The following is a 26,155-nucleotide window of genomic DNA, read 5'->3' on the forward strand; positions in this document are numbered from 1 at the left end:
GTTTGTAAGATAGCTCTCAAACCACTTTGACGCTTCGTTTGACGCACCGAGCCCTTTCAGCTTGGTGAGGAGAGTTCTATGACATATGCTGTCAAAAGCCTTGCTCAAGTCGATTAGGACCATAGCCGTGATCTCCTTTTTGTCCATCGCTTTATATATATGACCGGTGACAAGCAAACTCAGTGTTTCAGTAGAATGGTGTTTACGGTTTCCGCTTTGATGACAGGTGAGGTTGCCTTGTTGAGTCAAATAATCAGTGAACTGATTCAGGGCGATCTTTTCGGTCACTTTAGAAAGTACAGGCAATAATGAAATGGGGCGATTGTTAATAGGAATCTCGTGATCACCATCTTTAAGATGTGGTACTACTTCCGACTTCTTCCAGGCCTCAGGGAAAACAGAGTTACTAAAAGAAGAGTTTATCAATGCAGTTAGAGTTGGTAATATATACGGTAAACAGTCCTTGATCACAAACACTGGAATTCTGTCATAGCCTGGAGCTTTATTAGAAGGCATAGCCATAATCACTTTTCGCACATCTTCACTGGTTATTGCTTTGAAGTCAAACAGTTCATCACAATGAGTTGAACCGAGATAAACAGGAGTAGTTGGTAGGCCGTGAAGGCGAGCGAGCTCCGCAGAGTCGTCGGCGGCCTTCTGCCCCACAGATATAAAGAAGCGATTGAATTCATTAGCGAATGCATCTGTGTCCTTGGTAAAGCTTGGGCGGCCTGATTTATTTGGGAGGGCACTGCGAATAGTTTTCCACATTGCCCCACTGTTGTTCTTATTTTCACAGATTTGATGATTGTAGTACTCTCGTTCCGCCTTCCGTAAAACAAATTTAACTCTTTCGCAGCTCCTTAAAAGCCTCCCAATCTCCCCTCGTCCCAGTCCTTCTCGCTCTTTTGTGAAGGTTGTCTCTCGCCTTCATCAAATCCCTTATGTCCTCCGTGATGAATGGGTTTGGTTTATGTCGTATTTTCACTGTTTTAACCGGAGCATGGTCGTCCAGACACGCCAACAGCAAGTCATTAAATGCATCGAGTCTGTTATCAACGGATTCGTCTATCAGGTTCATAGTATCCCATGGGATGTGCACGATGTCATTTGCAAACTGATCGGCTTTATAATTCCGAAAACTACGTGTGACGATGTAGGTTGGGGCTTGCTTGGGTGATCTTAAGTTTATAACAGCATGAACTAGAAAATGATCACTTATAGTTATTTCAAGAACACAGCTCGACTTGACAAGGACAGGGTCAGAGACCAAGATGACATCCAATAAGGAGCGTGAGTTCTCAGTCACGCGAGTTGGCTTGTCTATAAGCTGTGTCGCATTTACAGTTGCACAAAACGACAGCAATGCTTCTCCCCTCGGATTATTTGAGAGAAGGTCACAGTTTAAGTCGCCTGTTAGCACAATGTCCTTGTTGCGTGATAACGCTTCGATGTATTTTGGGAGCAGTTCATTCTCTTTGCATGCAGTTCCAATTTCCGGGGGTCTGTAAACAATACAAACCAGCAATGAACGAAGCTTCTTATTTTGAACTTGAATCCACAACTGGTGTAGGCCGGATTCGGATATTTCCGTGAGATCCTTCAGGACTTTTACCTTTAGAGCAGATTTTACGTAAGCACATACACCGGCACCTGCTTTTCCAAGGCGATCAAGTCTAAAGACCTTGTATCCCGGGATTTCGACAACACTGTTGGTCACGGAAGAGTTAAACCAGGTCTCCGAGATGGTTAAAATATCAAAATCACGTTCCAAGGCTAACTCCTTCGTTTCAGTGAAGTATTGTCTACATTTGAGAAGCTCTGCGTTAAGATGGGCTATTTCCAAGAGCTTGTTTTGGTTTTTATGCACCGTTGATTGTGCATTCTTTGTCAATTGTATTCTATTACAATTTGCGCTCACGTGTCCAACTGAGTCAGGGATGCGACGAGTCTGTCGATTCCCATGAATAACAGCAATCCTACTGCTAGTGGTATCTGGACCTGGTAATGGATGGATGTCGGATGTCGCCACTTAGTAAAATACACAGTTTCATAAAGTTAAAACCAGCACAAGAGTTAGGATAATATTAAATTCTTTGTTTAAAATATTTTCGCCGCGGATCAGTGAACCGGCACGTTGAGCGACCGCACCGCCAAAGAGAAACAAAAGGCTCAGGAGTGGTATTTTGAACCCTTATAAAGGATGGCCGTTCACAAGGCAGATTTCCACGGGCGAAGCTAATCCATAACTCATCTGAATTTCAAAAACCTCCAAAAGCATGAGTGGTAAGCGAAGAGTAGATCGAAATAACACTTCTTTCTTGAATATACCGCGTAAAGCCTCTAGAAAACTCCAGTCCACGACGTCCTACAATGTTCCCATAGGTGTTAAGCTTAGTCTGTCTGCATAACGTAGAGCTTGAGATGAGAAAATAGCTCAAAGTGGAGAGCACAAAAGGCCGTGTCTAGCAGTCATTATGCTAAGGAGAAGGATTTGGTCAGTTCAATAGAAGAGAAGCTTTCGCGGTGCAAAATCAGCACAGACACTGTATGAGACGCTCGAAACGCATACAAAATATGCTCACATCGTTCGCGGTAGACCCGCACTAAAATATGTCGAGCGTTTTCGGAACGGGTCGGTCCGTGAACCTTATGAGATATCTCTTTATGAGCGAACATTTATGAGTGAACCTTTCATCGAGAAACATGCTATATCAACTGAGCTATCTAATGTTAATCGAGAGAAGCATAGACGCAAATCTCATCGTTTATGTAGACGTGATCGTGAACCAAGCACAATGCCAATACGAAGTTTGAAAAGGTCAAGGAACAAGAGCAGAAAGGTTAGAAAATTTGTCTATGCACGTATTCTCCTATGTATCCCCATGTCATCTACATTATACTGTTATGTTAACGCTAAAAAACTATTAAATAAATAGAAATTTGAGTTTAACTGTCGTGAAAGAATTCGTCAATGTATATGAAAGGTAAAATATCGTGCCAGTCGATATTTGAAATTGTTTTCTTGTAACAAACTGATATGTTCTTGCAAGAATGAGGCTCGTGTAGCAAATTATTGCAACTATAAATTAAGAAGAGACGAAAAAAATCCTGGCTCTCCAACATGTGTTGACCCTAACAAAACAATAGTAGCTCCATACAGTCAAGGTAAAGAGTTAGTTTTTTGAACAGAATGCAGGACAACAATGTGTTGCAATAAGTTTGTGTTCGTTTATTTACAATGACACACAAGGGATCAGCTCAGTAAATGATCTTATGCAAATAATGAATATTGGAAATCAGCTTTATTCAACATGAGGGGACGCAAATCGTCTGCACTGTAAGTACATATCACAATTTACGAAAACTTCATTATTCTTGTGAAAAATGATAGCCGTCTTATTGAAACTTGATGACAAGTATAAGCCGGCAAAGAAAACAGTGCAAAAGCAATTATCTGTCACATCGATGTCAGCAGCAACAGGATTATGACACCTTACAGGAAAGCTGCCTGGAGCGTTCAAAAAGTCCCATACATTTTCTTAGACTAAAAGTCTAAGAAAATGTAGGGGACTCTCTGGGATACTTACAATACAGATGATTTGCGTCCCCTCATGTTTGTCATGATTAGCCAGACAGGCATATTTGATGCAGTCAGAATTACCAACAGCATTAAATGTGTTTGATACTGATTATCAACTGCAATACAGTGAAAGCTACTCTGGTACTGTTCACCAAGAAATTGCTATAGAAAGATATCAGTACTGTACATAGTGATTTACCTATTTGTTTTGAACTTAACCAAAAAACATGAATATGAAAGCAATCTTCACATTAATGAACATTACTTAAGTAGTAGTGGAAAGAAGGCCTGAAAAAAATTCAGGCCTGTACGGGATTTGAACCCATAACCTCTGCAATACCGGTGTAGTGTTCTACCAACTACCAGCTCTACCAGTTGGTTTGTTAGCTCAGTTGGTAGAGCACTGCACCAGTATTGTGCACCAGTGAGCACTTTAGGATATGTATAGAGAACTGTATGGAGAATATGTATACTTATGTTAGAATGTGATGAGTTAATCTTAGAAGCCTAGTGACCATTACTGCCACAGAAGCTTTATCCTAGTCTTAGTAACATGAAGCTACTAGGAGCATGGCTGCTCTTTTTGACAAGGGTGCAAGTCCACTGCAGGTTACCCTAAGCAGTTTATTAAGTTTCTTCTACCAGTAGTTTGCTGGTACCCATTTTTACTTCTAAATTGGCTGAAAAACTTGAGGATGAAGTCTTGCACAAGAAAGCAACTGGAATGCAGACCTCAAGCATGCTGACCACTAATTCACCATGTTTCCAAATTCTTTTCCTTTGTTAAAATTACAATTGACATCAAGTAACTGTCTTAGGCTGCCGTTTTCCCATTGCCTCTTTGTTAATGGCCTCTTTGCCCTCAATTTTCTTGTCCTGATATTATTTTCTTTGTTTAAGAGCATGCATGCATGCGTGCGTGCATCATCATCATCATTATCACCACTTTCAGATGGACTGCAGCATCTAAGACTTCTGAATGTTAACAGCTGTGTGTATGTAACCAACATGAACAAACTTCTTCCTGTGAAAGAAAGTTTGGAAGAGCTGGACATTGGGAACTGTGTTGCCATATCAGATATATCACCACTCTTTGAACTAAAGTAAGTGAAGGTTATTCTTATCAGTCACAGACTTAGTTTTAAAGTCCTTGTCAGGCACGTTATAGTCAATGGATATCCAAAGACAATTGTGGTGGGCAGGGCTCCATGATATTATTCAGTTGGAAGAGGGGTTACGGTGCACAATATCTTTGAAGGTACTTACACCTCAAGATAAAAAATGCAAGACTTACTAATATCAAACCGAAATAAATTTGTTTTTTGCTCTCTTCGTAAAGGACCTGTTGCATCAACAGTAGGTACCAGAAGATCGTTTTTAGTAGAATCATACTGTATTTTATTCTCACAATTTTTTCCTTCCTACTCAACTTATCCTGCTACCTCTATTCTAATTTTTTTAAATTTTCTGTTTAGAAAATTGAGAAAACTTGTCCTCACTAACACACCAAAGATTAAACAAAGAGAGGAAACCATTGTATCTTTACAGAAGAGAATGCCTGACGGTGTCATTGAAGAATAAATTTGAACAAATTAACCCCCATTTTTAAAACATCTAGCAATTCAGGGTGTGAAAGAACTGCAAAGGCATGAGAATGATATCAAGAAGTAAGGACATCATGGAAGACATCAAAGGAAAACGAGAATGAGAAGAGAGATGCATTGAAACTCAAAGAAACCTCTCACTTATGGTCAGCTCCTCTCTCTAACCTTGCTGTTGCATGAGTCAAAAGAAATACACTAAAACTTGATAAGTTGGCACAAAGCAAACTTTCCTAAACTTCCTTTGGTACCAACAAACCTAACTTGAATAGAGAGGCTTTTCTTACTCATTGCCACATTGTATGACTGTGTAACTGTTATCACAAAATAGACACAACTTGCAATGAAAGTCAGCTTTTATTCTAATAAAAATACTTTTTTGTTATGACAGTTCCCTATGCACATTTAGATGAAGCTCCATCCAAATAATTCATTATGTTTCCCTTCAAACTTACTAAACATTTATCCCAAATTCTTTTCAATCACAAGTAAGTTAATGTTCATCCTTCTAATCTTCATATCTATTAGATTTGTCCTCATTTTAATAAACTTTAAATACACTCTATTTAATACTAACCTGGGAGGCCTTGAGAGGTTGTGTTCCACCGAGATTCACTCATGGAGTGAGTGAATAATAATTAAAAGCTACTATCAAATAAATATTAATTTAGAACACTTCTGAGCAAGAGTAAGAGAGAGGAATACTATAATAGCATTCTTGAGAATACTGAATTCAACAATTTTTTTTGAACAATTTTATCCCAAGGAAGGTGTAGACATTCATGTCGATACCAAAATGGATTTCCTTCCATTTACTCAACATGTTCCTAAAATTTTCCTTCCTTAGCTTTTCCTTAATGTGCAATGTTCTTTCAGTGTCCTTAAGATCCAAGATCTCCTGCATGGACAAGTACTTTCCCACAGGCATAATGTTTCCTTTGTCAATTTTTGTTCCATTTTTCAAAGTATCCAGTATCTTTAATGCATAACAAACAGACTCCATACAGATTTTAAACAATGAAAACAACTCCATGTGCCATAGACTAAACATACTCAAGTTTGGAATTCTGCAAAAAAATAGTAATAACAAAAAAAAGGAATTGAGTGATGATGAACTACAAATTTATTGGATCATAGAGAAATGAATCTCCAAGAACCAAACCATTTTGTAAAAAATAAACCCTTAAGAAAGTAATTCTGGATTTTTCAATAAGAACCAGTGATGTAACAGTCAGCAAAAACATGCTAATACACCAAAATATAATCAATTACATGTTGATGACTTAACACAGCCTGGACAATTAAGGTGGCTCAAATTGGTTTCACCATAGGATAGTTCTTGTAGCTTTTCATACTATTTGTTTCCTTAGAAATTGTATCAATGAAAATAATAGCCAAGTAATTAGTCAAAAGCTGTGATCATTTTCTTGGTATTGAAAGGTTGTGACAGCAGCACAATGGCCTCTTTGAAACACCCCTGGCTTCAACTGCTTGAATAAGAAACAGATTGAACAGCTCCAATTTTTAATCATGAATTTTCAAGATTCACATGTCAAGATTTATGCAGTTTAGAGCAGTTCTTAAGTGCTTGAAAGTAATGTCAAGGGTACACATCAAAAAGTATGGTTACCTTAGTATCATTCCATCAAAGAATTGGTGTTAAAGGATTAAAACCAATTTTAGCCACCCAAAACAGATACTAACATTTCATGATCATTGAGAACAAATACACCATGGGTCATACCAAATGAATATGAATTGGAGATGGATGAGCCAAAGCTGTGAAGCCTGCTTTAGTGAACGAACAATCTCCTTTACTGTTAAACACCACTAGCATATCTGAAGCAGCCACAAAGATGCCTGGCTTCTTATGTCGCAGAAACTCAATAAAGTAGCAAGCTGAAGTTCCAATATTTACAAAGGTGGTTCACTTGCCAAAGCAATATGAAAGGAGGAAATTTCCATCTATTATATCTTTTGGGAAACTTTTACTCCTCAATATAGTTTGAATTATGAAGAATTGGTCCTGTATCATGACTACACCTCATAGCTGAAAAGGTTCTATATTTCCATCAATTGTTTGGTAGTATTGATATAAGAAGTTGCAGGTTTTTTTACCTTTGGGAGTTGCCAATTCAATTGATGTGCACTTTGATCAAGTTCCATAAAAATTGAAATGACATTCTTTTGTTCTAAATTGGTTCTTTTCCTTTGTAGCGCTGAAGTACTTGACAACTAAGAGGGAGGGAGTTTCATGCTGAACGCCCTGAGTGAGACCAAAGGGTATCACATAACCCCTACCTTGAGGTCAGCTAAGAAGTATCACTCCTCTCCCAACTGAAAAAAAACGAGTTTTTTTTATTTTTTGTAGAAGATTTTAGATAACATAATCATGACCATCCAGGGAATACCTCTTCAGTTGAAAAGTGGTAATAAAAAAAAGCAGTTTGCAATCACTCTCGCATAATCATTTTCTAACATTTTCTTTATTTTTATATTTCAAAAATATTTAAAATTAAAGATTTATTCCAAAAAAATAATGGACAAAAAAGTCTGTTTTAACATGAAAGTGTTTGCACAAATTTCTAGAAAATTGTTCAGCATCAAAGGCTATTCTTAAGCTTTCTCCTCGAAAAAAAAAGCAGCATTTGGTTTACCGACACCAGTCAACTCATTCATTCTTTTAAACAATGTTACAAGTCAGCACTTTACCCTTCGACTCCCAGAAGTGTTAAGATACAACTTCTCCCCATAATATCCCTACATTGTCCAACAAACAGATGATAAGAATACTCAAATTTAACAGGTAGAAGTTGTTATCTTGAACTAACTCTAAATTCTTGAAACTAATTTACAAAGGGAGAGTTTTCAATCAGATCTTGGGATTTAGATTGTCTAACATATAATGGGTCTTCAGTCTTTTCACTGCCTTCCATGGTACATTCATCACCCAAAACTTCTCTTGTAATAGTTTATTAACCAATGGGGCAGTTATCAGTTGAAGTATTTTATTTTATTTTGGGTGGTATTTAATTCTAATAATAAATTCCTTTCTTTTGGAGCAGCCCCTTGCACACCTTGCACACACAGATAAATCTCGTTGTGTTTGATTTAACTGAGCCTGCAGAATTCAATATATTCACTTCAAGTTTAGTAAATAGTTATCCTAAATCCTCAATCAATGTTAGATAAGTTACTAAGGGTTCACATCTAAGAGTTTCCTCCTCTTAAGTAACTTTATATACATTTTCTTTAATACTAACTTAGGAGCTTTTAGGGAGCTCTGTGATCCACTGAGATTCACTCATGGAGTTGGTAAATAATTAAAAACCATTCTTAAATAAATATTAATTTAGAACCTTGTGAGAGAGGAATATTATGATAGCATTCTTGGGAAGACTTAATTCCACAATCCCTTAACTTTTCCTTTTAATTTGTAGTCGTATATGTCAACAAAGATAAGAATTCCTTTTATTTACTCAAGATGTGATTATTTCCTTAAAATTTTCTTTCTTGGCATGTTTCTTTGATGCCTTTAAGATCCAGGATCTCCTTTATGAAAAAATACCTTTGCACAAGTGTAATGTTTCCTTAACCCTTTAACTCCCATAAGTGACCCAGACAGAATTTCTCCCTACAACATTAATACATTATCAACCAGATAAGTGAAGAGAACAAAGAAGAATATCAATTTTGGGTTAATTAGTTGTTTCAATACTAAATTCTCTGAGCTAATGCCATTAGAATTGTATGGTTGATAGTAAGGAGAATTTAAAATTCGATCTGGGAGTTAAAGGGTTAAGTTTGTCAATGTTTGTTCCATTTGTCAAAGTATTTGGCATCTAACAGACTCTGAACAGTGTGGAAAAAAGTGCCAGACTATTTCTCAATGGTTGGAATCATATGTAAGCTGAAGGGACTATATATGAATCAAGAACTCAGTTCTTTTTTTTTAATCCTTTATTACTTTGATAATATGTGTTACAATATTGGTAACAATACAGACGTACCAAACACTCCGTGGTTTGCTAGGTAAACAAAACTGACAAAATAGTCTAAACTTAAATTTGTCTCAAGCAGTGGCACTGAGTATGTACATAATATTTCTCTGTGATGATGAGTTGGTTTACAGCTAATCAGAAGTAAGGGGGGATATTCCATGTAACCCCTGCATGACTGAAAGAAGGTCTTTCAGCCAACTTTGGTTGTTATACCATTAGTGAAACTTCTGCCCAAAAGAAGATAGCTCGTGTACATTCTATGAATGTATAAGTGCCCTTTTTGTTGTCATTGAAAACTACAATAGTGACTTTTAATTTATTTTTATTTACAAGCAAGCTTAATATACAGTAAGTTAAAAATCAGGAATGATTTGTTCTGTTGCCTGATGTTTTGATTTTGTTTTGCTTTATTTTGTGAGTTTTTTGTTGAATTTGTTTCCTTTTTTTGTGTACAGCTCATTATCTCTGGAGTTATTCCGGTAGCTTTAAATAAGACAAGTATTGAGGCTATAAATTCTAAATTTAATTTAGTAACAATCCTCCACACATAATTACTATAGAATATTATACATTTTGCAAAGTTCTTGGTGGTCATGATCAAACCTACTAGAATCTTTAAGCAGTCCTTTTTTTTTTTCAGATATACATCTGTTAATAATCATAGACTGTACCTATGACCCAAAAATCTTAAAATTTCTCAATGTAGAGAGATTCAGTATCCAAACACTCCCAAAATCATTGAAATCAATAGAATTTACTAGTACACCGAGTGATCTATCTACTGATAGTTGTTGTTAATGTTGTTGTTTGGTGTCAACAAACTATGCAAAGGACAATCAATGAATTTGAGAAGGGGTATGTCTGTGGCTTAGTGTACAATGAGCCCCTTCACTTTCAAAACATTTTGCCAACAATGTTTCATGGTTTCATTTGCAGTTCATGCACTATGCATTCATGCATGCATGGTCAAGAGATTGGAAGCATGAAGCTTTCAAATTTAAAATTATGTAGTTGCAAAACAGAACCAGTATGTAAAGGTAAGGCCAGGTAGTTTTAACTAAAAGTCCCTACATATTTAAACTTCTTCATAAATTTAGAAATAGTATGCAAAATACAATACTTATACTTAAACTAACTACTTAAAATATTGGATTACTTGGTGGAGTCTCTAATTCCTTCTGAAGAGTCTTGGTCAACTTTTTCCCTCCGTACAAATTCAGACACAAAATGAGCAGGTAAAGCATTACCAGATTTGAATGATGAATGCGTTCCAGTCATTGCAAAATAAATTTTTGTCACCAAATTTTCCACATCTATTAAGTTCTGGGCAATCCCAGTTGCTTCATTCTGCACATCAGAAACTGCAACTGTTGTACTTGAATCTTCCACCATTTTGCATATTTGGTCTAATGGTAAGAAGTGTTTGATGGCCTGTTCTTTCACAACTCCAAACACCTTTAATTTATTATCTTCCCAACGCAACACTGGGCCCCCTGAATTACCAGCGCTGAGTGAGCAATCTAAAGAGATTAATGGAGGTCTAGCATACCGTTTTCCAGGTTCTCCAGAGACAGTGCCCCGTACTACAAAAGCTGCCATCCCCGTGTGGTGAATGGGATAGCCAAAGCACAAAACCTCCTGGCCGGTTTTCAATTTCTCATTTGACAACTGCAATGGACTTATTTCTAAAATTTTCTTCTGAAAGAGTGGCAAACATTTCAGAGAAGCTAAATCATAAAAAGGATCCGAATTCACAATTTCACAGGGTACACACAGTCCATCAGTGGCTTCATTAGAAATGTAGATTCTATTTGTCTCTTTCACAGGAAAATAATCTTCAAGCACATGTTTCCCGGTTAAAATATAACCATTTTCCATTATAAACCCTGAGCCGTGGCTCCTTTCAGTCTTTGAGATGGCCAGCTCATATTCATCCTGAATTGATTTCCTTGCATCGTCAACCATCTTTTTCTTTTCATGGTTAAGTGTTTCCTCTTCTGGGTACTTTTTCATTAACTTCTTTTCATCAAAATTGTCAATAGCAGCTTGGATTTCAAAGATGCTATAGGTATTTTTTTGCTCAGGAAAAATATCGGTATCTCCTGAAAAGGTACCAGCGAAACAATCTCTTACTCGACGTTCGGCCTGATTGCGGGAAAATTCACGGTTTGTTTTTGCTTCTTTTTCCTCTTTGAGCTTTTCCCTATTTCTATCGATCAAAGTTTTTAACTCTTTCGAGCCGGGCCCTTCGTCCTTTGGATAGGTGAGAAGGTCTCCACGTTTCTCAATGTCCTGAAAGGCGTCGTAAATTTCGGTGATAGTGTACATTTCTCCGCGAGGCTTGGGTTCCAGAAGCCCTCTATCTCCACCAAAGTTCCCAGAAAAGCAATCCCTCACTCTGCGCTGCGCGACAATCCAGGAAAATTCACGTTGTGTATTGGGGTAATGTTCGGCCTCGGTGAGCTCTTTTTGGACATCGGCTCTTCGCTTGACGATTAATTCCTTCAATTCTTTACAAGCTGGATCATCAGATTCTTCCGGGTACTTGTCAACGTAACTAATTTGATCGTAATAAAAAAGCGCCTCGTGAATTGTAATAATGTTGTATGTACTCTTATGCCCTTCGCGAGAATCAAACTGTGCCAGCGGATCAAAGAAGGACGAAGAGTTAAATCTTTGAAGAAGGCCTCCTTCATAACAAGCTCCTATTTTTTCCAAAGCCTTAGCTCTATCATAAGAGGCTACGCTTTCTTTTCCTTGATCAAGGTCACAGATCTGCACCTTGAAACACGATTCAATAGCGTTTCTTCCGAAATCACCGAGCAAATCACGGTCCAAACGATCGAGCACATCACTGATATTGCAGGCCATATTTTAAGGTTTTAGAATGAATGACTTATTGAACCTCTTGCGCAACTTGTCTGCACGTTCACCGCTGACGCTACGTCATCTCATCGCGGGTCTTTCTAGCTTCATACGTCATAGACTAGCCACGTGGTCCGAAATCGCAGCCGCAACAAGTTGACTGCGATTTTCTTTTCAGGTGTAAGTCGAAATACCTTGGGTCGCGAATTCCCACGTAGACTCTGTGACCCCCTTCTGCAGTATGATTTTATCGTGTCAGCGGTCGTCTCACTTTAGTAATAATAAACAAGGATCTGCCTGCAGTCAACCAGCGGTATCACTACTCTGATCAGTTGGGTTCCGGAGTTGAAACCTTGCAGGATTTTGTTAGAATTTACGTTAAGAAAAGGCGAATTGAATGGCAGATTCAAAGAGGAGGTAAGTGCATGGGTAAAAAGGAATGCTTTATTAGAAAACTGCAGAACTTTTCCTTGTATAATTTTTAATACAGTAAAAAAGCTGAGCTTCCAAGGTGGCCATATATACTTTGCCGTTAAGATCAGGAATAGGTTCGTCTGTTTGATAGTCTACTGGCCCATTGAAAACTTAGTAGTTGACATCAGTTAAAATTAAGAACAAGTAAGCATTATTATCGTAAAAAATATGCAGCTTTTAGAAGCTGGCCAGTAAGGTATTCTTGGCTTATTGCAGAAGGAAATGTAATGGTTTCATATTAATAATTAGTCATGGTGAAGAGCAGGTCCTTCACAATAACAGTTTGAGTTGGTGAAGGGGGGACTCAAGTGTGTTCGCATGAGCTGGGAAAACTTGGATTTCAAATTACTGCAGGAAGGGGGGAGTTGGACAGAGGGGTCTGAACATCCTGATTCCCATAACCTTATTAAATGGCTCTTGCCTCTGTTTTATTTTCATTGCAAAAGTTTATGCAATTTTGCTAAAAATTTTACCCAGTTCCTGCCCCTCTTGCCTCCAGTACACCTCCATTCCCTATTCTCATGGGTTCCCTTCCCCCTGTCCCCCACCAAATAACTCTTAGATACTGGGAATTGCTTTTGGAATTAGGAAAGAAAGTGTTTATACACAAACCAGTGACAAACGTGTTGTACCCGAAATGCAGTGGTTTTTTTGTTGCTTTTGTTGTTAACAGTACAAGGATATGAATTATTTAGAACCGGACCTTCTTAATTTTATCATCAACTCCAATTTGATAATATTTTTCACAGGTTAATGCTTCAGCCATTAGTCTTGTAAATGGTTGGTAAATGGTTTATCAATCAGATTGGAACATACAGGGTAAAAAAGGGCATTTTATCACCCGCTTCTGGAAGTGTGTCTTCAATTTTCTCTTCAGTAAGTTCTTGTTTAGTATTTTATCTTTTGCTTGTGTGTGTGCCTTTTGGTTCTTTCTTGTTTTCTTTACAATTACAGTTTCTGAAAATATTGGTTCCATGGTTCTTGTCCAAAAAGATGTTTAATGAGCATGACATATCTATTTCATCAGTTTCTCAGCAAATGAGTGCCTAAATCAAGGAACATTTGCTGTGACTGTAACAAAGAAGTATTACTGATCACATTCAGTCGGTCAAATTTTAACTGACTTAAATGATTGGTCTCTTAACAGTACACATCTTGGGCCCTTTTACTCCATATTCTTTGGAAAAAAATGATTTAAATTATATAGCTTGCTTTAGAAAATACACTTTCTCACAATTTTTTTCCCTTGAATGTAAATTTCAACAAGCTGAGCCACAACTCCATCACATACTTTAAAAATGAAAAGAAGATTAAGTGTATGATCATGGACAATAAAAGAAAGGATTTTGCAATGCTGTGGCAAAGTTCACTCCTAAACAACTAGCATGGAAGAACTGTCCACATCTATCGCAGCCAAGCCAGTCTTCATTGTCATCCATCTGACACACCTTGCAAACAAGAACATCCCTTCCTCTGCCAAAAAGTGAAGTAAAAGTTCAAAATGATTACTTAATTCTCAATTTGTTTTTTGGGATTAAACACAATACACAGTGGTGATTGTAATGATAAGAAAGGCATAATTATTGTACCTCAAAATGTCATCGTAACAGCTGCCAAACAGGTTGGATAGAAGCTTCATCCTCTCGATAGAAACATTGACCTTTGTGATCGGTCTGTTATCACACAAGTTCCTGGCAAACTAACAATCGATCTTGTAGTTATATTATATATGATGTAAGATTGGTTGATGTAAAAATGTAAATATTCTGATAATGTTTCTTTAAAAACTGCTATGGAATGACATTATAATGTTTTGACTGTTTAATGTCAAAGATATTGATGGAATTGGTACCTATGAGCTCACTTATCTAATGCTTTATACTACTCTAAAGATTACCTTACAAATAAGTACTCCACAGTTGAATCCATCAGTTTACTTAAAATGGGGTGGCTCGAGGCATGCCCACTCTTTACTTTTCCAGCCTGTTTTGATGTCAGCAGCCTCACTACAGAAAGATTGCAACCATTTTCATAAATGCTACTGGATATAGCTACAAAAATGAGTTATGAACATTGTCTCAATATTAATTCCTGGCGATTGATGGAATCAATTAAGTTAGGTTTAGTTAAGTTTATGTTACATGAAGTCACTTAATTACTCATATATATATATATATATATATATATATATATATATATATATATATATATATATATATATATATATATATATATATATATATATAGCTGAAAAATCATAAAAACAATGTGGCCAGTACAATGGCCATTCATAACTCTCACAACAATGAAACACAGGGTCTTGCTGGGAATACAGAAACTCACCTTATGTTATTTATAAGTCTGTACAGGCTGGGATTGGAAGCTGCTGTTATTTCATTTGGATGTTTGTTTCCATGAATAGGATCAATGTAGACACGGATAGATTCCTTGTTATCTAAAATCTTTGAACACATTTATTTTATGTCGTCAAAACGAAGTCCTGAGTCATGTGTACAATGTTCAATTTATCTAAAGAATATAATACAAATTTTAGAGATGACTATTTTATAAAAAAAAATGTACAGTATGAATAGCATCCTCGACTTACCAGTAATGTCCAGTGATGTCCAGTGATATTCATTGGAATAAAAATTTTTTCAATTCCATGGAACCTCTCGCCCATCCACAATCTACGGGTACTTGCCCCATGTTTCACCAACTGACAAAGGGTACTGTCAGCAGCAAAGATTTTTTGGTTGAGTTTTGTTAGTTTCCACAGTGTAGCATCAACGATCTACAAAGAGAAGCACAACGACTTTAACAACTGAAGATATACAAAATTAATCTTTCAAATAGTTACTGGAAAACAGTACTGCTCACCGTATTGGAAGCTGCTGTTATTTCATTTGGATGTTTGTTTCCATGAATAGGATCAATGTAGACACGGATAGATTCCTTGTTATCTAAAATATTTGAACACATTTATTTTATGTCGTCAAAACGAAGTCCTGAGTCATGTGTACAATGTTCAATTTATCTAAAGAATATAATACAAATTTTTAGAGATGACTATTTTTTTAAAAAAAAATGTACAGTATGAATAGCATCCTCGACTTACCAGTAATGTCCAGTGATGTCCAGTGATATTCATTGGAATAACAATTTTTTCAATTCCATGGAACCTCTCGCCCATCCACAATCTACGGGTACTTGCCCCATGTTTCACCAACTGACAAAGGGTACTGTCAGCAGCAAAGATTTTTGTTAGTTTCCACAGTGTGGCATCAACGATCTGCAAAGAGAAGCACAACGAATTTAACAACTGAAGATATACAAAATTAATCTTTCGAATAGTTACTGGAATACAGTACTGCTCACCGTATCAGTTAACCATCCATCTACAAAACTAGGGATCTCCTCTTTAATTTTCTGTGTTTCTTTTGCAGATAAAGTGCCAGGAGGAAGAGTGGCTAGCAAGTCAGAAATTAAATTAAATTAAAGATTTCTGGAGACTCAAGCTTTCATAATTTTGGGCTGCTTTCTTTGTTTTTCAAAAAAAAAGAAAAAAGAGTGCAAACAAAACAGATCTGGTCCACACGCGCATGTTTTTCACAGCGCCTTGTCTTTTCTTCCAAACCCGTGTAAACTGTTAAAAACCTTTCGGGCCGAGGTTAAAGAAAAATGTGATCATTTTTAGACTACGAAAAACGCTTTATTAAATAGTCGCTAAATCTTGACAACTGTGAATGATTGTTGACTTTTATGACGATGATTTAGCATTTCTTCGTACTCATTTTCTCACCGGTGAAAGTTGTGCAATAGTCTGTCAACGCACGTGTGGAACGGATGCTGTAAATGCCTTCGGATAATTACCGAAATTAAAATCCTGGCCACTTGATGGCTAAATTTTATTGAACTGTTGCGACATAATATTTCGCTTTCATTTCTTCATTAAGATATGGACGTCGCATCTGGGCTCCATAAATGACTAGCATATTTCCGCCCTTAACAAACAAAAGGCAGCGAAAGGTCAAGTTGTTTTGTAATATAAACATGAAAACCCTGGCATGGCCTTCCTTGACTGTATTCGTCCTCTGTTTTGCGCAATCGTTTTCCTATTCCCGAAAATTGCAAACCTAAAATGCTCAAAAGAAAAAGTAAAGAAGATTGAAAATACTATTTTCGGATGATCTCCGCGACCTTTCCTTGACCTCTGTTGTGGAGCGCACAAAACATGTAGAATTCAATGTGGTGAATTGCTCAATGAGATCTTCCCTCCGTTCCTCTGTCCCATCTAAAAACCCGTAACCGTAGTCACTATCAACGCGTACCTCGCAGAGGTTTGCATGAAGAAACTCGATTTCCTTCTTAACTAGCGTAGATTGTTTGCCAGAACTATTTGGATTACAGCTAAGGCTAGTAGCCCGCGTTGCAAAAAATTCGGATGACATCTCGTTAGCAAGGAAAGGCCCATGAGCCCTGATGGGGACGTGACTTTAACTAGTAGCGCGGGATTCTTGCCGCTGGTTATAATTAACAGCTGATTCAACCCTAGTCCCCAAGTTGAGCTCCCCTTAGTTAGTTATTACTAAAGTGGGACGACCGCTGACACAATAAAATCATACTGCGGAAGGGGGTCACAGAGTCTACGTGGGAATTCGCGACCCAAATACCTTGAACTTGTTTTTATAAAGAACTATAACGAAGACTAGTCCGACGAAACACTCACCGACCTTCTACAACCACCGAAACAGACGACACTGCAACTCCTATGACTACAGCGACTATACCGTACATATAGGGCCTTTCTGAGAACATCTCGCGCATCCTACAACCTTCAATATCCCTTTCAAGAGGTGTTATGGACTCCATTCAATATCCGCGTCAAACACGTGATTATGGTACGTCAGTTACGGCTGGTGCACTATATCGATCCATCGAACCACCGAACCTTTAAACCAGAGAGTGACGTCGCCAGTGATATAAATTGTGCAGAGCACGGTACGAAGTGACGTCACCGGTGACTTGGTATATAGTGCACCAGCCTCAGATACTAACAAACGTCAACTACAAGGAGGGCGTTTTATGAGATCTATTACTCTGACTACCATGCCTCCTACTTCGGGGAGGCTGGCAGAAACCTCACTACAAGCTTGATTGAACAGAAGTGGGCGACAAGGAAGGTGATGTAAACAATCAAAATTACCTCAACATCTGGGAAAAGTCAGGGAATTTCACTTTGAGTCAAAGAAAATGTACATACTTAAAAGATGCAAAATGTGAGACTTAGCGAACAGCCAACTGAAATAAAATTATTTTTTACTCCCTTTTTAGCGAAGCTGCTGCATAAACAAAAGGTCCCAGAAGATCACTTTCAATGATACTACACTTTATTATTTTTTTAAATGACCTCTTACTGTTTTTTTCCTTTCTACTCAACTCTTCCTGTTACCTTTATTCAAATTTTTAGTCTTCTGTTTAGAAAATTGAGAGAACTCATCCTCACAAGCACACCAAAGATTAAACAGAGAGTAAACGTTACATCTTTACAGAAGAGACTGCCTGACTGTGTTATTGAAGAGTGAATTTTAAGAAACCTAGCAATTAATTTCTTGTGTGACAGAAATGCTAAGGTATTGGCATGATATCAAGTAGTAAGGACATCATGAAAGACCTCAAAAGAAAACAAGAATAAGAAGGGAGATATATTGAAACTCAAAGAAATCTCTCATTTACAGTCAGCCTCTCTCTCCAACCTTGCCATTGCATAAATCAATAGAAATAATAAAAAACTTGGTAAGTTGGCACTAAACAAAGTTTCCCAAAGTTCCTGTATTACCATCAAACCTAACTTGAAAAGAAAGCCTTTTTATAATCATTGCCTCATTAAATGACCATGTAACTCTTACCACAAAATAGACACATGACTTGCAATGAAAGTCAGCTTTTATTTAAATAAAAATACTCTTCTGTTGCGACAGTCCCCTGTGCACATTCAGGTGAAGCTCGATCCAAATAATTCATTGTTTCCCTTTGTACTTACAAAAAATTTATCCCAAGTTCTTATTCAATTTCAGATAAGTTAATGTTTATACTTCCAATTTTCATATCAACTAGATTTTTCCTCATTTTAACAAACTTTTAATTCATTTTATTTAATACTAACTTGGAAGCTCTTAAGGGGGGCTCTATGTCCCACTGTGTGACGAACGTTCAGCAAGCGAACTGAACTGAAATGAACTGAACTGTTTTGTTTTGTGTGATTATTTACTATCGTTTAAATTCTATTATCGTTTCATTGTTCATTCTTTTAATCATTTATCAGAGCGTATTTGATCGTGTTATTAGCCGCCTATCATGTTTAAAGCCTGTTGCTTACATAATCTCTGTAGTATCATATATCGGAGTGTCGGAGTAAGTTGTCGGAGTATATCCATCTAGAGTTTTCTATCGGAGTTATTGGAGTTTTCGGAGTAACTGGAGTCACTTTCCCACGGAGTTTCTTTTACCCTTTTTTTTACGCAGGATCAAACGTGAGTTTCCTTTGTACATTTAATCGCCTTTTTTTATCGTTACATTCATTTGTAATTTCCATAGAATCATTTCTGATTACGCAATCATAAATTTCCTTTTAGTTTTCACCGCATTGTAACACGTCGTACTCAATAAAAACTGGAATAAGACGGATGTGTATATGTGGTTGACACTCAACGTAATCCCAACACTTGGGTACGCGACACACTGAGAATCATGCATAGAGTGAGTGAATAAAAATTAAAAACTATCATTATATAAATATTAATTTAGACTACTTCTGTGCAAGAGTGAGAGAGAGGAATGTTACAATGGCAATCCTAAGAAAACTAAATTCAACAACTCTTTTTAACATTTTTATCCCAAGGAAGCTGTGGACATCCATGCAAGTAACAAAAGGATTTCCTTCCATTTACTCAACATGTCCCTAAAATTTTTTTCCTTAACTTTTCCCTAATGTGCAATGTTCCTTCAGTGTCCTTAAGATCCAAGATCTCCTTCATGGACAAGTACTTTCCCACAGGCATAATGTTTCCTTTGTCAATTTTTGTTCCATTCTTCAAAGCATCCAGCATCTTTATTGCATAACAAACAGACTCTGTACAGCTTTTCAACACAGGAAACAGCTCCATGTGCCATAGACTAACATGCTCAAGTTTGGAAATCTGCAAAAAAATTTTCATAACAAAAAAATAAATTAAGTGATGATGAAGTACAAATCTTTTGGATCATAAAAAACCAAACCATTTTGTAAAGAACACAAACCTCAAGAAAGTAATTCTGTATTTTGTTATAAGAGCCAGTAATGTAACAGTCAGCAAACACATGCTAATACACCAAAATATAAGCAATTATATGTTGATGACTTAACACAGCCCGGACAATAATTATTATGGTGACTCAAAGACATTTCACTATAGGATACTTACTGTGCCTTTTACACTTTTTGTTTTGTTTTCCTTAGAGATGGAATTGATGAAAATAATTGCCAAGTAATTAGTCAAAAGCTGTGATCATTTTCTTGAAATTAAAAAGTTGTTACAGCAGCACAATGGCCTCTTAGAAACACCCCTGGTTTCAGACTACTTAAATACGAGACAGATAGAATGGCCCCAATCTTTAATCATCAATTTGCAATATCACATGTCAAGATTCATGCAGTACAGAGCCATCTTAAGTATTTTATGGCAATACCAAAGGAACACAAAAAAGTATGGTAATGGTTACAGTATCAGTCCCTTCAAGAATTGGTGTTTATTAACCCTTTGGCCCTTAAGAGTGACCAGCATATAACTTCTCCTTATGACATCACCCCTGAATCACACATTTAGGTTTAGAGAATAGAGGAAATGATCACCAATTAAAAAAGCTCTTGATTGTTCAACAAATTCTCCTTGTCAGTATCCTTGGAAATGCATAGTATGGAGAATATGCATACTTATGTTAGGGTGTAAAGAGTTAATAAGGAAAAGGATTGAACCATTTTGAGCTACCCCAAACTTGGTTATGAGAACACATACGAGATCACTACCTGCACCAAATCCAACAGTGACATTGCTTTATCAAGTGGTAAGCCAAAGTACTGCAGTTTTGCAAGATCATCAGACGGTGCCATCTTTTTAACATTGTCTTTAATACCAAAGACAACAGTTACATACAACCCACTGACATTGTCAACTGTAACACAGACGGTCATCATGAATGTATTGTCAGGGATGCTAGCCCCTGAAGGAAGCTCTACATTGCTGACAATGCAGTTATTGCCAACAGAGGCTTCGGCTTGAATGTTGCAGTATTCCAACAGTGTTCTCTGTCCCACACTTGATGGCAGAGTCTGGTAACAGTGTATGAGACATCTTTGATCAGTGGTGATTTTCTCCTCACTGGGCCCACTTCTTTGCACCATTACTTCTGAGAGAAAGTGACTTTCGTATCTGGTAAAAACAAAAACACACAAAAAGTTAAGAACAGGAAAGTATTCACTCAGTCACAACCTACCATTATCTCTATCACAAATTCAGTTCATTCCTGTTGTAAGCCTCAACCTGAAAGAGGAAGGGTGTCCTGCATATCCCTTTGATGTCAGTGATCCACAGTATTGGGGCCTTATCTTTTGAGGCCACCGCCTAAATTTTCCATGAAGCCCGTCCTTACCTTCCTTAACCTGAGGTTAATTTTTCAATTTTGCTTCCTCTGCAAGATTATTTTCACAGATCAAAGCACAAACAATGAATGAGGAGAATGATGAAAAAGGAAAACATGAAAGTGATGTAGATTATGTACATTGTTCAAAACGCTGACAATGGAGAGAAAAATCCAATTTGTCTCAAATGGTTTGGTCTCCAATTTCACACTAACCATTCTCCAGTATCAAGTATCAAGGTCTGGGCAGTTGACTATTAACCCTTTCCACCCTAAAATTGGTGTTTATATTCTCCACACTGTTCTCTTTACATTTCTTCTGATACTGACAAGGAGAATATGTTTGACAATCAGGAGCTTCCTAAATTTGTGATCACTTCCTTTACATTCATGACCCTACATCTGATTCAAGGGTGATACTGTATCAAGAAATTGGAAACTAGCCACTCTAATTTGCTACAAAATTAATCAGGAACTCAGAGTACAAACCACTTGTTATAGAACAGAAAAAACAACTACATATTTATATAGTATTACATAGATATAATTTTCTTGGTATTTGTTAGATTTGTTGTTATTGATGATTAAATTCTTACCTAAAAACTTTGTCGTCGCAGAAATGGTGAATACATTCCATAGTGGTGCCTAAGTGGTAGAACTTGGATTCATTAAGTAACAACACATTTAATTGTGTTCCTTTCAGGAACTCAAAAATCTTCTTCCTCTTTGAAATCAAAGAGGAAGTCTCCTTTGTGACATTGGCAACATTCTCTGTGTAATCTGCTGATGTCTCAGGCCCAAGAGCTTGCAAGAAATCACCATAAGCATCAATTTCACAATCAATTGGTTGGATCTGCTGTGAAAAGTCATAGAGATTCTTGGCTGTTCTCCAGTCCACAAAAAAGACACTGTCGGTGTAAACATACTCTTGTTCATCACAGAGGAATACAATGCCATGCTTTCTCATTATGTCCATTGATGGTTTGTGGAGAAATTTCTTACATGTTGTTTGAGTGATTGGGCGGCCAGCCTGATGGACAAAATGAAAAGTAATGTTTCATTAATTTGGTAATGTTGAGAAATTCCAAAAGTTGTTACACCACATATAAGCAAAGAAAATAATTCAAAGTAATGTTTTCACACTAACTAAATTTGGTTTCAGGCAAAGGGTGCTACAGGGAAAATGATGCTATAAGACTATTTTGAGTGATAGCAAATGTATTTTAAGGAATTCCAACCGACACTCAATAACAATAAAAAGATTTTCATATCAAGGGCATTTTCCTTTTTTTTTTGTTACAAGCTAAGGCTAAATCTAATTTATGCAAGGTTAAAACCAAGTCAATGTAGCTGTTTCACTGATGGAATGTGCAAGGCCCTAAGGAGGTTTGCCACGATATTGCAATGTATTTTATCTATTTCCCTTAGGTGCTTTACCTACCATGTTTCCTCTACCTCACCCTCCCCTCCCCTTCCACTTTTGAATGGGTATTCATTCCTGACACTGATTGTTGGTCAGTGTTGTGTTGAAAGGTGCCTGACTAGAAGGGGGTTGGGTTGGCTGACCACCATGCAAAATCTGTAGCATTTACTTAAATCCTGCAAAACTTTCATATTGTATCCACACTAACCTGAACAGATGCTAACTTTTCATGATCATTAAGAACAAATACACCATGTGTTGTACCAATATGAATTGGAGATGGATGAGCCAAAGCTGTGAAGCCTGGTTTAGTGAATGACCAATCTCCTTCACTATTAAACACCACTAGGATATCCGAAGCAGCCACAAAGATGCCTGGGTTCATATGTCGTGGAAACTCAATAAACATAGCAAGCTGAAGTTCTAACATTTGGTAAGGTGGATCACCTGCCAAAGCAATATGAAAGGAGGAAATTTTCATCTATTAGATCTTTTAGGAAACTTTTAATCCTCAACATGGGTTGAACTGTGAGAATTTGATCCCGTATCATGATTATTGACAGTTCAATTGACATGATATTCTTTTGTTCTAAATCAGCATCTTTTGCGGCAATTGCTCCGAAGTTATGGAATCAGCTACCGCTTGCCATTAGACAAAGTAACTCTGTTCATAGTTTTAAAAGGGCATTGAAAATGCACCTGTTTTGTGAAAGCTCTTCCTTTTAGTTGTAAAAAGCATCAAGACAATTATATGTAGAATGCCTTTTTGAGAACTCTAATTATTATTATCTTCTTTCCTTTGTAGCTCTGAAGGATTTGACAATTAAGAGGGGGGGAGTTTCATGCTGGACACCCCAGGTGAGACCAAAGGGTATCACATTACCCTACCCTGAGTTCAGCTAAGAAGCATCACTCCTTTGCCCCCCCCCCCCCCCACACCCAAAAAATGTTGTTTTCAATATTTCTAAAAGATTTTAGACTACATGACCATGACCATTCAGAGAAAAATACTTCTTACTCTCATTGAAAACCAACAATAAGAAAGAAAGCAGTTTGCAATTACTCTCTCATAATCATTTTGTAACATTTTCCTTTATTTTCTAATTCCAAAAATATTTATTTAAAATTAAAGATTTAATAGAAACAAATTATTAAAGGACAAAAAAACTGTTTCAACATGAAAATGTTTGTACAAATTTCTAGAAAACGGTTCAACATCAAAGGCTATTTTTAAGCTTTCTTCTTTGAAAAAAGCAGCATTTGGTTTTATGACACCATTCAACTCATTCATTCTTTTAAACCATGATATACGTCAGCAATTCACCCTTAAACTCACAGAAGTGATTAGGATGCAACTTCTCCCTATAATATTCATACATCTTCCAGCAAACAGATAATAAGAATACTCAAATTTATCACGTAGAAGTTGATATCTTGAACTAACTCCAAATTCTTATAACTAATTTACTAGGAAATGTGCAGCATTTTGAAGGGAGAATTTACAACTGGATCTTGGGATTTAAAGGGTTAAATATAAAACTGAATTTAAATATATTATACTAACTGTTCTTTACTCTCTTCACTGCCTTTCATGGTACATTCATCACATAGGTACCCAAACCTTTTCTTGTAATCATTTCTCTCTTAAAATGTAACTTACTCAAAAGGTGTTTAAAATAATCATTAGCTTCCATTGTACATCATAACCAAGTCCTCATTCCATACCCATGGTGACCAAACCATTTTGAAAAAAATGCCCAAACTGATGTTAAAAAAACTTAAGTTTGAATTCAGTTCCTCACTCATGTTTGGTTTCACTATGTAGAAAAAATCACACAACTGTTGCTTTCCCATCAAAACCATTCTGAATGACAATAAACGCCCACTCAACAAAACATCATTTTTTAACCAAAGGAGTATTTTTAATGAATTGTTTCCAGAGAAACAGTCTGGTAAGCTTTTCTTGTAATCATTTCTCTCTCAAAATGAAACTTGTATTAAAATTAACGCAGGTGTTTAACACAATTGTTAGCTTCCTTTGTAGATTATATGCAATTACTCATTCCATTCCCATGGTGACGTGGACCACTTTTTTAAAGAAACTTCCAAAAATGATGTCTCCATGGTGTTTGGTTTCACGAAGAAGAAAAATAAAACAATTGATGCTTATCCATAAAAAAAAATTCTGTATGCCAACAAATGTCCAATCAACAAACTGTTATTTTCTAACAAAAGGAGTCTTATGAAAGGATGGTTTCTTTGGAAACATTCTAGTTAGCCTTTTCTTGTTATCATTTCTCTCTTAAAGTGAAACTTGCATCAATTTAAAGCAGGTGTTTAACACAATCATTAGCTTCCATTGTAGATTATAAGCAAGTCCTTATTCCGTTCCCATGGTGTCCTACACCACTTTGAAGAAACTGCCAAAAATGATGTTGAAAAACTGAAGTTTGGATTCAGTTTCTCCCTAATATTTGATTTCACAAAGAAGAAAAATCACATCATTGATGCTTACCCATAAAAAGAAAAAAAACATTTCTGTATGACAATGAACACCATCAGTTTCTTTCTGATGTTTGATTTCACAAATAAGAAACATCACAACTGATGCTCACCCATAAAAAAGAATATCCTGTATGACACCAAAAGATAATTAGCCAAAACGTACATGTATTAAATTAAACAAAGGATTATTTGAAGGGACAGTTTCTTTGGAAACATTCCAGCCATGAAAACATTCACCTGCAACAAATAATAGTTTTCAAATTTTGGAAAATTTAATCTCAATATTTCTTGCAAATATGAAATTCCTTTATAAAATATTGCCAAAAAGATGCCTGGTGTGAATAAGTATCAAGATTAGACAAATATGTCACTTCTACAGGAAAACATTTTTATTCGAATGCTCATGAGAAAGTTCTTTACGTGTTCATACTGTAAATAAATATGCATGCAGAAAACTTGACATGAAGATACATGGCAAATGCACAATAAATACCAGAATAGAAAGATCTTAATTCAAAATTTAAAACTCCACGCAGTTAATACTTTTCAAACTTTTTAAACTTACCAATAGGAAGGGCAGTGAATGCTTTTCCCAGAACACTTGCGTTTGGCAATCTTTGGCTATAACCTCCGGCAGGTAACATAATGATCTTCGAGTTCATCAACTCCTTCTCTTTATAAATCTTTAAAAGATCACCAATAGTGACAAGTACTGATCCACCATTACCGATTTTCGGCCCGGGCGGGTCATAGAACACATGATATTTTACCCCAAGGGGTAGTTCTCCTCGCGCGAGCTTGGACTGAAGTTGAAGATCATAGGCATTTTTTTGACCTTCATCGAGAGCAGTAATCACAACTATGTCCCAGAAGGGAATATTAACTTCTTTTCCACAGATTGAATCAAAAATTTGTAAATTCTGTTGCATTGATCTTCGTATGTTGCAGCTTGTTTGAGGGAAGTCATGACCTTCCGCGCCTGCCATCTTCTCTTCCTCTGACACAAGCAGAGTGAAGCCTGGTGCAA

General features: G+C 36.7%; 3 protein-coding genes and 1 long non-coding RNA gene across 6 annotated transcripts; 2 read left to right on the forward strand and 2 right to left on the reverse strand.

Moving 5' to 3' along the window:
- The first annotated feature begins 2,681 nt into the window (after positions 1-2,681).
- LOC149043052 (uncharacterized) lies at positions 2,682-6,596 on the forward strand. The gene is made up of 3 exons (XM_089211152.1): positions 2,682-2,843; positions 4,484-4,686; positions 5,059-6,596. Exons 1-3 carry the CDS (start codon positions 2,682-2,684, stop codon positions 5,162-5,164), a joined length of 471 nt encoding a protein of 156 aa, XP_089067278.1. The 3' UTR covers positions 5,165-6,596.
- LOC113670572 (fucose-1-phosphate guanylyltransferase) lies at positions 5,646-26,154 on the reverse strand. Its single transcript, XM_089211150.1, has 5 exons — positions 25,694-26,154; positions 22,832-23,070; positions 21,797-22,230; positions 20,590-20,992; positions 5,646-6,251 (listed from the first exon to the last, which is right to left on the reverse strand). Exons 1-5 carry the CDS (start codon positions 26,112-26,114, stop codon positions 6,228-6,230), a joined length of 1,521 nt encoding a protein of 506 aa, XP_089067276.1. The 5' UTR covers positions 26,115-26,154; the 3' UTR covers positions 5,646-6,227.
- LOC149043053 (uncharacterized) lies at positions 12,368-16,440 on the forward strand. The gene is made up of 3 exons (XR_016188207.1): positions 12,368-12,467; positions 13,274-13,400; positions 15,971-16,440. It is a non-coding gene; the product is annotated as an uncharacterized LOC149043053 (long non-coding RNA).
- On the reverse strand, positions 13,503-17,187 carry LOC149043054 (uncharacterized). Of its 3 annotated transcripts, XR_016188206.1 has the most exons (6): positions 16,856-17,187; positions 15,643-15,816; positions 14,868-14,986; positions 14,422-14,530; positions 14,114-14,223; positions 13,503-13,997 (listed from the first exon to the last, which is right to left on the reverse strand). XR_016188206.1 is itself a non-coding variant. In XM_089211574.1 (5 exons), the coding sequence occupies exons 1-4, from the start codon at positions 16,973-16,975 to the stop codon at positions 14,458-14,460; spliced, it is 486 nt and encodes a 161-aa protein (XP_089067700.1). In that variant the 5' UTR covers positions 16,976-17,187; the 3' UTR covers positions 13,503-13,997; positions 14,422-14,457. The 3 variants fall into 3 exon arrangements, 2 of the variants coding, with proteins under 2 accessions (XP_089067700.1, XP_089067699.1); XM_089211574.1 differs by lacking the exon at positions 14,114-14,223; XM_089211573.1 differs by having other exon boundaries at positions 13,503-14,223.
- Position 26,155: the final 1 nt, after the last annotated feature.

The sequence above is a fragment of the Pocillopora damicornis genome, chromosome 7 (genome assembly GCF_964200805.1).
Source record: "Pocillopora damicornis chromosome 7, jaPocDami1.2, whole genome shotgun sequence".
Taxonomy (NCBI): domain Eukaryota; kingdom Metazoa; phylum Cnidaria; class Anthozoa; order Scleractinia; family Pocilloporidae; genus Pocillopora; species Pocillopora damicornis.

What these genes read in the sequence shown, in the direction of transcription:
- LOC149043054 (XM_089211574.1), bottom strand. Translation starts at nt 16,975, where the DNA reads ATGTCATCCGAATTTTTTGCAACGCGGGCTACTAGCCTTAGCTGTAAT. An exon ending in GACATCACTGGACATTACTG is followed by an intron (nt 14,987 to 15,642) that starts GTAAGTCGAGGA and finishes ATGTGTTCAAAG; the next exon opens with ATTTTAGATAACAAGGAATC. An exon ending in AGACTTATAAATAACATAAG is followed by an intron (nt 14,531 to 14,867) that starts GTGAGTTTCTGT and finishes ATCTTTCTGTAG; the next exon opens with TGAGGCTGCTGACATCAAAA.
- LOC113670572 (XM_089211150.1), bottom strand. Translation starts at nt 26,114, where the DNA reads ATGGCAGGCGCGGAAGGTCATGACTTCCCTCAAACAAGCTGCAACATA. An exon ending in ATTCACTGCCCTTCCTATTG is followed by an intron (nt 23,071 to 25,693) that starts GTAAGTTTAAAA and finishes TTGCTTTGGCAG; the next exon opens with GTGATCCACCTTACCAAATG. An exon ending in CACTGTTGGATTTGGTGCAG is followed by an intron (nt 6,252 to 20,589) that starts GTAGTGATCTCG and finishes ATTTTTTTGCAG; the next exon opens with AATTCCAAACTTGAGTATGT.
- LOC149043052 (XM_089211152.1), top strand. Translation starts at nt 2,682, where the DNA reads ATGAGTGAACCTTTCATCGAGAAACATGCTATATCAACTGAGCTATCT. An exon ending in CAAGGAACAAGAGCAGAAAG is followed by an intron (nt 2,844 to 4,483) that starts GTTAGAAAATTT and finishes TCTTTGTTTAAG; the next exon opens with AGCATGCATGCATGCGTGCG. An exon ending in TCACCACTCTTTGAACTAAA is followed by an intron (nt 4,687 to 5,058) that starts GTAAGTGAAGGT and finishes TTTTCTGTTTAG; the next exon opens with AAAATTGAGAAAACTTGTCC.